The following is an 11,581-nucleotide window of genomic DNA, read 5'->3' on the forward strand; positions in this document are numbered from 1 at the left end:
ACAACTCGCGAACAAAGGCACTTGCCTACAAGCAATTCTATATGAATGCGATGATTTGTTAGCGGGTTAGGATCGAGTTAGATCTAAAAACTATATGTTTCACACGATAATAGGAAAAATTTTAAAAAGCTCGTATTTTTGGTTTTCATAAAAATCTGGGATGTTACAGATACCTCCTATTGACATCCTCGACAATAATTTTGATCAAACTTAAGATCTTTTGTCTCTATAAGATTCTTAGAATGCCTTATAATTTATGATAGTATTTGATATCATAAGCGTATATATTTTTCTATATATTTGGTTAAGTTTAAGAATGATCAATTTAGGCCCTGTTTAGATGTAACCAAATAACCAAAACTTTTGGAGAAATGAGCACTTTTGGAAAAATGGATCTAAACAGAGGCCTGTAAAACTTGGGCTGTAAAGATTTGGAATTTGGGACCTTGGAGCCCAAAAATGTGTAAACTTGCTTAGGAGCCCGTGTCTTATGTGTTGCAGACTAAAAAATTTGGAAAGCATTTAAACACCTATTTGGAATGTAAAATTTACAGTCAAAAATTTTGAGATGTAAAGATTTGAAATCTAAACATGCCTTTATCAAAGTACGAGATTTATTTTGGGACCGAGATACTATTTTTTAAGTTAAGATTGATCGTACTCTCTTTGTCTTAAAAAATTAGTTCCTAGAGTCGTCTTAAGTCAACTTTTTGTAAACTTCCAACTAATTTCTAGAAATGACGTTAAAATTTATAACATTAAATTAATATTATTAGATTTATTATAGAATATATTTTTATGTTCATTTTATGTTATAGATATTGATACTCTAAGAGAGGTATAAATTTTAGGAATCGATTTTTTCATAAACAGAGAGAGTAAATGATATTTATTTAGTTAGTTATTTATTTTTGGCGGAGGGAGTACGAAAGGCCAGAGTAAATAATACTCATTTTTCCTTTGCCTTGTGCCCTTTGTCACTCTTCCTCTGTAACGAGTTCCTCCCTTTCCTGCCGCACCACGGAATCACCGCGGCGGAGCAGCGGAGGCGACTGCCGGCGAGCACTTGGGCCTCTCCGTCCACCGCCTGCCTCGTCGTGGTTAGTTTCCTTCGCCTTCCCCTTGGCCCTTAACTCCCTGCCATATTCCTTCCCCCGATCCGTCAGTTTCATCAGCTGGAGGCGATCCCAATCTCAGATCCAACTAGCGACTCACCCAGCGCAATCTACCGGCAGGCTCCCCGGTGACTCCCGCGATTAGTTACCTGCTGGAGCTGCCGCGCACAGCTCGAGAGGAGTAGCGGCGCCCCTGGTTGCGGGTTGGGGCGTCAAGGATGAGCGGGAGGAAGAATGCGGGCAAGGTTTCCCCCTGGTTGCTCGGCCTCATCTCTTTAGGATGCTTCTTTGTGACCTACAACCTCCTGACGATGCACGGCCGGGGACGGGATGGGCCGCGCAAGTTCCTCGGCGGCGGCGAGGATCACGACTCAACGGGCTCCGGTTCGGACCCCGCGAAGCGGTTCCACGTCGCGCTTACGGCGACGGACGCACTGTACAGTCAGTGGCAGTCGCGGATAATGCACTACTGGTACAAGGAGATGAGGGACCGACCTGGCTCTGACATGGGTGGCTTCACTAGGATCCTTCACTCGGGGAAGCCTGATGGATTGATGGATGAGATACCCACCATGGTGGTTGACCCCCTTCCTGAAGGCAAGGATAAGGTGAGGTTTTGGTTGTTCCTTTTGTGGTGTTTGTTTTCAGTTTATGATGAATACCACCTTCTCTTTGCTGATATGATGATTTATCCAGGGATATATTGTCTTAAATAGGCCTTGGGCGTTTGTCCAGTGGATCCAGAGAGCAAAGATCGTAGAAGAGTAAGTATATTTCCTTTTTTTTTTCTCATTATGGTTGAAGGATTTGTATGTTCTCATAATGGAAATATTTGCAGTTATATACTAATGGCAGAGCCAGATCATGTCTTTGTGAAGCCTTTGCCAAACTTAGCGCATGGTGATGAACCGGCAGCATTTCCGTTTTTCTACATCAAACCAACTGATAATGAGAAGATATTGAGGAAATTTTTTCCAGAAGAAAAAGGGCCTGTTTCAAATATTGATCCTATTGGCAACTCTCCAGTTATAATCAAGAAGGTATCTAATTATCAATAGAACATTGATCTAGTTATGATGGTTGCCAAAATAGCATATGTGCCCATGACATTGTCCTTCTTGGTTTCTATTATTTTATTTGTTCTGCACATGTAGTACTGATTTTTTTTCAATAAAATCGATCAATGATGATCCAATCTGTTTACCTCATGTCAATCTTGACTAACCTATTATGGATGCCTTCACAAACATCTTTAGGCTCAGCTTGAGAAGATTGCTCCAACCTGGATGAATGTTTCATTAAAAATGAAAGAGGATCAGGAGACAGACAAAGCATTTGGATGGGTCTTGGAAATGTCAGTATAAAATTCTTCTCTGCTTTTATTTATTCTCTTCAACATGTGATTCCTATTAATTTCTCTTTCCCTTTCATATTTGCAGGTATGCATATGCAGTTGCTAGTGCACTGCATGGTGTGCGCCATAGTCTCCGTAAAGATTTTATGATTCAGGTGCTGAGAAGTCTTGTCACTAGATACAGATAGATCATCTCATAGTGGTGATGGCAGTTTATTTCACTTAAGATGTGCTTGATGATTGCAGCCTCCATGGGACCTGAAAACGGACAACACATTCATCATCCATTATACATATGGATGCGATTATTCAATGAAGGTGATAATAATCAGAGAAAGATGATGTGCGTTCGCAAAAAAAAAAAAAAAAAGATGATGTGCTTATGCTATTTTTTTTTTGCTAACTCAGGGTCAGCTAACTTATGGGAAAATCGGTGAATGGCGTTTTGACAAAAGATCTTACCTTCAATCACCACCACCAAGAAATCTTTCTCTGCCCCCTCCAGGAGTTCCTGAAAGTGTGGTATGTGCATAATATTTGTAATGTTGGGGATGCATGTTGTTTTTTCTCGAAAACGCAGGAGAGCTGCGCATCATTATATTAAGAAGATAAAAATGGGACAAGAACCCATACAAACACACCCAAAAAACACACACACACTACACACTACAATGCTGTTGCTCTTTTGCTTCTATAGATGATTGGCTTTTTCATGTTTATATTCTGAACTGCTTGTTGAATATATATAAATTTGTCTCAGGTGTTGCACTAGGGCACATTATTTTGTCCTTGCTTATTTACCCCCACGCGCGCGCACACACCCAAAAAAAAAGATTCATTATGAACTGTTGGTCACATTTAGGGTGATCCATCTATCTTATGAAATTTATGTTGCCTCCTATTGTTTGTACTTTTGTGTGAGTTCATTTTTACTAAGCGTGGGAAAGGTCTGTTTTCATAGATATTGCTTTGTAGAAATTTGAATGAACCAGAATCACACAGTTTATATCTAAGGCCTTGTTTAGTTCCCAAAAAATTTTGCAAAATTTTTCAGATTCCCCGTCACATCGAATCTTTAGACGCATGCATGGAATATTAAATATAGACGAAAATAAAAACTAATTACATAGTTTGGTCGGAATTGATGAGATGAATCTTTTGAGCCTAGTTAATCAATGATTGGACAATATTTGTCACAAACAAAAGAAAGTGCTACAGTACCTGTTTTGCAAAATTTTTTGGAACTAAACAAGGCCTAAGATCATTTGTGATATTTTTTTTTTATCACCTGATGTTCTAACCTATTTTTGTTATGAATATTAGAAAACTATCGTTTGTTAGCTTAGGCTTTGTATTGATATATATCTACAACTGATTGATCCTCAATGATATGCATTTTCAATCATCAGTATATATTCATCTAATCATGCTATTGTAATGAGTTCAGCACCAGAAGCTTTAGGATGATTACTGTGCTTTATATTTTGGTCAGAAAGGGCAACACGTGTGCTCTTATTCTAATCAGTGTTTTTAAGGCGTCGCCTAGGCGACAAGGCACTCGCAGGGAGTAAGGCGTCCCCGACGCCTAGCCAAAAGTAGTGAGATATCCATGGAGACTGGAAGGAAAACGATAGGGAAAGGCCGTGCAGCTGCCTCCTCGCTCATCCCCACCAAATCTGACGCTGCCTAGGTCATCTGCGATGGAGGTAGTGTTTGATCGAGATGGGGGATCTGAGGGAGCAGCAGCAAGAGGTAGGGAAGGAGCGGATGGCAGGCTGAGCACGCGCAACCAAGAGCAGCATGAGGGAGGGAGGGAGGGTGGCGCTGCACCTGTGTGAGCCATGAGGGAGGAGATGCTGCGGCGCTACGCCTGTGTGAAGGAGAAGCAGAGAGCTCCCAGGCAGCATGAAGGAGAAGCATAGAGTTCCCAGGCAGCGTATGAGGTGACCTGAAGGGATAAGTACAAGAGGGCACTCGTTGGCTGGGCCGAGCACTTCTCTTTATATTTGTCCTTTTCTGGTTTCTCTTTTTCTTGCCTATTCCCTGCTGCTATTTTCGTAATTTTTAGAATGGTAAGGTGTCACCTTGCCTCGCCTTATGATCGCCTAGGCGTCGCCTAGTCGATTCGAGTGAGTGGCTCGCCACGTCTCGCCTTGCTGCCTTAAAAACCGAGTCTAATACAATTGTGATGCATCTGACCAGACATCTTAAGAACCAAACTGAAATCCCAATAAGTTTGAAAGTAGGTGCATACTGTTTTTCTGCCTTATGAAAGGATAAAATTGTCATACTCCTCTTTTTGTATATTAGATTCTTGGGGAATGTTTTGAGGATGAGGGGAGTGCCTCGGCATAACCTTTGTAGAATTGCTTTGCTTGCCAAATCTTCAATTGTTGATTATTGCAACATATTAAAAATTCTGAAAGAGCAGGTCATCCCAGTTGTGCATATGTTAAATATATACCTCTTAAATTTGCCTTGTTATTATTTTCTAGACTAGTATTATCCAACTGGGCAAATACACTGTTGAAATGTTGTTATTGTTTTATCATCCAGAGCTGCTGTCATTTTTGTTAGCAATCCATGCAGCAATGGAGTTGACACTTGAGGAAGCTCAAATGGCATCACAAGTTCATTGCAAATTCTAGGGTGAACTTACGGGGTTTATGTTGAACAGTTTCTATTCAATCCTTATAATTGTTTCATACTCTATAGCCTTAGTGTATTTGAATCAATATAATTGAAAGTCAGGATTTACCACTGTTCGCCTAAACGGTTGTTTACACACCGTCTAAATGCTAAATGGTGATATACCATTTCCATTTATGATCATGTTTAAACGGTTGTTTTGCACAATGCACATTGAAGTGGCCGTTTAGCCTGAATAATGGCTAAATGTCAAGTAACCAACTGTTTACCATTTAGCATTTAGGGTAACATTGGGATTTTACTGACTCGGGCATTCTATATTTGTATTTTAATCTGAATTTCTTTTTCAGGTCACACTTGTGAAGATGGTCAATGAGGCGACCGCAAACATTCCGGGGTGGGAGGACGAGAGATGATTGATGGTTTGGCTGAGTTGTAGTTTATTCCAGCACCCGGCTGGTATGGTTTTTGTTCAAAAACATGGAAGAATATCATTGGTCAATAAAAGAAGAGCATTCGATTGATATCAATATCTGAAGTGCAGGACTGTGGCCAAGTTTCTACAGTTTAACATAGGGGTAGTGTCCAGGAAGAAAAAAAAAATCCACGTTGATCTAGGAGTTGATCATTTTTGTATTGTAAAGCAGAAATATAGGCTTTTGGTTACTCTGGTTCATTTAGCTGTGTTGTAAAGCAGTGATGTAGTTTAGAATCCTCTAAACCATGCCTTGAGAGGTTTGTTAGTTGTGTTCATCTTGGGAAAACTTCTGCCGGGTACGATCAACATCCTGCTGAGTTCTGATTGCTGAGTACTATGACTGGAAACCACCAAAGCTTTCAGAAATAATCCAAACAAATACTTGGACCTGCAGTTGCATACAGATAGGTGTAGTATGGTTTACTTTTGAACCTATGTTTTTAGTTTGTTGTATAACATTATTTTGCAATGCTCAGAATACAAATGTTGTCTCAAGGTGAACCTTTGCGCATTTGGAGTACTACTACTATCATTCATCATTGTGTGCCCACAATTGTCTGATACTCCGTAGAAAGTGTTATTTCGCCCATCTTGATTATACTTTCTTAGCAGCAATTACTTACGTTTGGTGCGCGTTGTGGCGTAAGTGTGGCATGTAAGTTTTGTGTGCGTTGTCTTTCACCCCTTACTAACTACATGACCAAATGTCGACTACTTTGATTTATGCAATTGTGCTCCACCATGGCCTAGAGTAATAGTGACGTATATTAGAGGCATAAGGTACTCCCTCCGTCCCCGAAAGAATCAATTCTTTGGATCCGTGCCAGTCAAATTTTTTAAAGTTTGACTAACTTTATGAAAAGAGTAACAACATCTATAATATAAAATACACATTATATGAAAATATATTCTATGATGAATCTAATAATACTAATTTGATACTATAAATCTTAGCATTTTTTCTAGAAATTTGGTCAAAGTTTAAAAAGTTTGACTTAGGACAACTCTAGAAATTGACTCTTTCGTGGACGGAGGGAGTAATTAAAAATAATAATTTTGCTTCATTATATTTCTAATGCATTTCGGCAATATTATTGAGTTATTCTTTCTTTTGACAAAATATCATGCATGGCGTATCATGTTCATACGCAAATGTTCTTGCACACAGGAAAATTTATGTTAAGCTAAAAGTTCCTAAAAATCTTAGGCCTTGTTTAGTTACCAAAAAATTTACAAAAAATTTCAGATTTTTCGTCACATCGAATTTTGCGGCACATGCATGAAATATTAAATATAGATAAAAAAATAAGTAATTACACAGTTTGCTTATAATTTTCGAGATAAATTTTTTAAGCCTACGATTGGATAATATTTATTAAAAAAATGAAAGTGTTACAGTATTTATTTTGCAAAAAAAAAGAATTAAATAAGTCCTTAGTAATGTTTCCATAAAGCCCAAAGTGTTCCATGTTTATCGACCATCGTTACGAATGCATGTGCACATCTGGGCTTCCTATTATTCTCTAGAAAAATAAAGAACAATTCCATTTATTATGGGCTGAAATGTTTGCAATTTTAGCTTATCTATTTCTTTTCCTTCCAAGGTTGAAATGATTTCTCCTTTTTTAAGGAGTGTTTGGGACTGCTCTGCTCCACGTTTTTCAGCTCTACTCCACGTTTTTTAGCCAAACAGTTTTAGCTCCACGCACTCAGTTCGAGAAAAAAAGAGTGAAGTTGTGAGAGCACCTCAAGAGGTTCTCCACGAACTCTAGTTTTTTGTGGAGCTGCTCCATGGTGGAGTTTGTGGAGCAGAGTTCGTAGAGCAGTGCCAAACACTCCCTAAGCCCATTCAGGCCTAGTCCAACATGATTTCTTCTTGTTTTTAGCCCACTCTGGCCTAGTCCAACACGCTTGCTCACTGTTCATTCATATTTCGACACTGTGTCTACACTGTCATCAGCTACCCTATTCCCTGCATGCCACGATGTCCAGATGTACCTCTAGAGTAGCAGCAGTTCAGCGGAGGCAATCACTGCCTCATGTGATCATGCAGTGCTTATCACCTTGGTAAAGTTATTTCTTTCCAAAAAAAAAATGATGAATTATCTGTTCTATTCTTTCGGGAGCAATCCTTGCTACACTTTCTCAATCTTCATCTCTTGTGTGAGTGCAATAAGTCACTGCCAGTGGACATCCTTGAGTGGCTTTCCATTGATATATCTGCATGAGGATAGCCCTTTTCTTCTCTTGCCATTGCATCTGCCCAATTTTATAGTTATAAAATAAAATTTGACCATTGAAGAAAAACAAATTCACCATTTCCAAACTTCAAGTATTATTTCAATAATTTTGGCAGTAATTCTTGCCTTCCTTTCTTGCCGGCACATTGTTGAATCAACCACCCGCAATGTCTAAGCTTCAGTTTGGTAAGGCTCCGGCTCCTCTTATAAAGCAATTTCTCTGATGGAGCTAAAACTATTTTGAAAAATGTTTGCCAACCGGTGATAATTTTATAATAATTCGTGTCAAGTTTATAAGGAGGAACAAAGAGGAGCCATGTTTTCGTGGCTCCAGTACAAAAATGGCCCTGGCTTCTTGTAAGAAGTTGTTTTTTAGATGGTCGTTTGGCACAATTTCATAGGGTATGGCTAGAGCCACAAGAAGCCTAAGCTAGAGCAGTGCCAAAGAGACCATAAGAACTTGTTTGGTAGGGTTTTCTTTCTAGATTCACAGAGTGTTTTCTAGATTCTACTAAACAGACCCGATAAAACAACTTCTACTTAGAAGTTTTTTCAGCTTCTTTCAGCTTTGTCTATGTTATCTTCCCTGAGAAGCTATTTTATCAAATATTTTTTCTAAAAAAATGGCTTTAGCATATATAGAATTGAAACTAAAAAAGTTGTTTCACTAATGAAGTTGATATGTACCAAACAGACCCTGAGTGCATGAGGTTTAACCCAATAGACAACTACAATGCTCAACCAAAGGCTCCAAGTGCATTTTGTTTTTTAAAAAGTTTAACTTTACAAATTTAACTTGGACCAATAAGTAATCAAATTATATACATGTTTAGTGCCATAGAATTTGCATCCAATTCATTGGTATTCAAACTATTCCTGTTCGTTTCGCTTAAATTAGCTTATGTTACTGAAAAGTACTGTTTGCTGATTTGTTATGAGAGAAAAATAGTATACAATGGCTGATAAGTTCAAGTGAACAGTTCAACGTGTTATTAATATTGTTCGTTAATCTGTTGTGAGAGAAAAACATTATACAATGCTGATAAACTATGCTGATAAATTCAAGCTAACAGTAAACATCTCTTCGCTTCTACATGAGGTGTTGTGCTTCTGCAAGATCCGGTGTTTCTGCTAAGAATTATCGACTCACCATCGATACAGAGGTGCCTCCGACAAAATAGTATAATTTTCTCAAAATTTCAGGAAATATCTTATTTGATTTTGCTTTAAGAAAAAAAACTGAAATTAATGCTCAAACCCCCTCTCATTCACAAAGGTTGTCATGTTTGCCCTTTCTGGAAAAATGATACTGCGATACAAAGAATAATCAAGTTTCAGACCAAAACAAATCTCAAAGTAAATTTCCTTTTTTAACACAGAAAAGACTTGCGTGTTCTGGTAGAGAGTTGTTCACAATACGTGTAACGGCGCTCTAAAGTGGCTTACAATGAACGACACTAAAGCTCTGCCCCCTTGGCAATATCGTATTTGAAAGTGAATTTCATAATCTGGTAACCAGAACACAATACATCGTATGATTACATGCTATGTTTAAACGGAGAATTCACGGAACATGAAGCAATGTATAATCTTTAACGATAAAACCAGCCAAATAACAATATTTTTAAAATTTACTATTGGATGCTATACTCTGATATGAAGTGAGACTAGCTTAGCTGAGAGAGGCCTTGTTTAGTTCTCAAATAATTTTACAAAAATTTTCAGATTCTCCGTCACATCGAATCTTTAAATGCATGCATGAAGTATTAAATATAGACGAAAATAAAAACTAATTGCACAGTTTGGTCGGAATTGACGAGATGAATCTTTTAAGTCTAGTTAGTCTATGATTAGACAATATTTGTCAAATACAAACGAAAATACTATAATGTCGATTTCTCAAAATTTTTTGGAACTAAACAAGGCCCGCAGATATGGTTTGATGGGAGGTGTGGTTGTACACTCAACCACCTAGGAATCCTCTCTTGCCTTGAAATTAGGCCCATATTCTAGTTTCTTAACAAAAAGCCGCCTAGACCCTCCTAAGTTGCATCTCGTTTTTTCTTCTCCAATATCTATGTCTGATCTTTTCTTTTTGAACAAAATCTATGTCTGATCATTAATTTGAGATATCCATTTAGGCTCTTTTTTTTTGCCGACTTAAATTAACAAACCTAGGCTAGTCAATTATTAAAGACTACAGTTACAAATTGTTTTGTGATGTGATCAAACTCTTGAAAATAGATCCAAGTAGGTTTTGTTTCAAGAAAGTATAGTTTTTCTTTTTATATTTTCTAAGTATTTTATAACAAAAAATTGTTAGTGAAAACGACATATCACTATAAAAAGCGCTTTTTAGGGGAAACCGTAATATTAAAGCGGAAGTTAAACAATGTCTATTAATAACAATTAATCAGTCAATGCATCAACGTACGCACTGGCTGTTGATTCACTGATATTCTAGTACTCTGCATCAATAATGCGCAAAAATGAATCGCCCTGAACAGTGACCGTGCTCCCTGAAGGCAGGCAAAGCTGAGCACGGCCGCATGGACCAAACATACACATGGTTAGCCCCCATCAACAACACGGCGCATCCAATAATTGGTTAACAACAGGTGTGAGCGTGACGGTGACAATTGACAAGATCGCGTTTGGCCCGCAGCCGAAAATTTTGCATAGATCACTCCTCAAACCACCATCATGCAATGCATGTGATACAAATCTTTGCGTTCGTGCTGTGGGATCAATCATTGGAGACGACACGAGTAGGTGAGAAACAGCCAAGACAAATTACTGCTCCAACCTAAAACAGGAGGTCCCAAATGTCCATCAACAAAAGCTTCTGTGACCAATACACAGTCCTTTGCGTCCACACCATAGAGTTGGGATGCAATGACAGGGGTGTTTTGGGGCAATCCAACACTTAGGCCAGTCTCAATGCATAGTTTTATGGCACAGTTATCAAGACTATAAACTAGGTAACCGAACCACATAAGTTTTATGAGGATGGAACTCATATCTCATCTGATGAAACTTCTTCATTTAATGACCCTGTCAAGTCAGTAATTCTGCTTATGTGACACCTTATTTAATACGCGTGACACTTCCATGAAACATGTATTGGGACTGACCTTATGGCAGTGGTGGGGGAAAGCAAGAGGAGGTCACTGCTAGGTGCTAGGGCAATAGGGTCTCATTGAAGCTCCGCGGCCGCCTAAGTCCAATCCATTTCTAGTTTCATTCGATAAATAATCCACATGTGGTATTATGGTCTTGTTTAGTTCACCCAAAAACCAAAAACTTTTCAAAATTTCTGTCACATCGAATCTTGCGGCACATACATAAAACATTAAATATAGATAAAAACAAAAACTAATTGCACAGTTTATCTGTAATTTGCGAGACAAATCTCATGAGACTAGTTACTCCATAATTGGACAATGTTTATCAAATACAAACGAAAGTGCTACAGTAGCGTTTCCCAAAACTTTTTGGCAACTAAACCAGGCCTATGTTCATGTTTCTTGATGATAAATTAGATTGGAACTTGGAGCCAAAGTTGCTAAATTGGTAAATCTATTAGTCTTGAAGGTTTACTGCAAAGGTTTAAAAGTTGCTATATTAATGTCAATGTAAAGTTAGTTGAAGTTGAACCTTGCCAAAAAAAAACTCCAGTTTTGATATTGTTTGCTAAGACAGTAGCTGAATCTAGTATGGTGGGGGGACAGGCTCTACTTTTCTC

The 11,581-nt window shown here is 38.3% G+C and overlaps 1 protein-coding gene across 4 annotated transcripts; it reads left to right on the plus strand.

Moving 5' to 3' along the window:
* LOC8076830 (hydroxyproline O-arabinosyltransferase 3) lies at positions 948-6,135 on the plus strand. Of its 4 annotated transcripts, none has more exons than XM_021447887.1 (9): positions 948-1,100; positions 1,198-1,723; positions 1,812-1,879; positions 1,954-2,155; positions 2,372-2,469; positions 2,555-2,624; positions 2,716-2,787; positions 2,878-2,991; positions 5,469-6,135. In XM_021447887.1, exons 2-9 carry the CDS (start codon positions 1,334-1,336, stop codon positions 5,532-5,534), a joined length of 1,080 nt encoding a protein of 359 aa, XP_021303562.1. In that variant the 5' UTR covers positions 948-1,100; positions 1,198-1,333; the 3' UTR covers positions 5,535-6,135. The 4 variants fall into 4 exon arrangements, with proteins under 4 accessions (XP_021303562.1, XP_002439721.1, XP_021303563.1 ...); XM_002439676.2 differs by having other exon boundaries at positions 1,236-1,723; XM_021447888.1 differs by having other exon boundaries at positions 959-1,723; positions 5,469-5,577; positions 5,663-6,135.

This window comes from Sorghum bicolor, chromosome 9 (genome assembly GCF_000003195.3).
Source record: "Sorghum bicolor cultivar BTx623 chromosome 9, Sorghum_bicolor_NCBIv3, whole genome shotgun sequence".
Lineage (NCBI taxonomy): Eukaryota > Viridiplantae > Streptophyta > Magnoliopsida > Poales > Poaceae > Sorghum > Sorghum bicolor.

Coding starts and splice junctions, on each gene's coding strand:
- LOC8076830 (XM_021447887.1), top strand. CDS start 1,334: ATGAGCGGGAGGAAGAATGCGGGCAAGGTTTCCCCCTGGTTGCTCGGC. Junction 1,724..1,811: donor TTCCTGAAGGCAAGGATAAG/GTGAGGTTTTGG, acceptor TGATTTATCCAG/GGATATATTGTCTTAAATAG. Junction 2,788..2,877: donor GATGCGATTATTCAATGAAG/GTGATAATAATC, acceptor TTGCTAACTCAG/GGTCAGCTAACTTATGGGAA.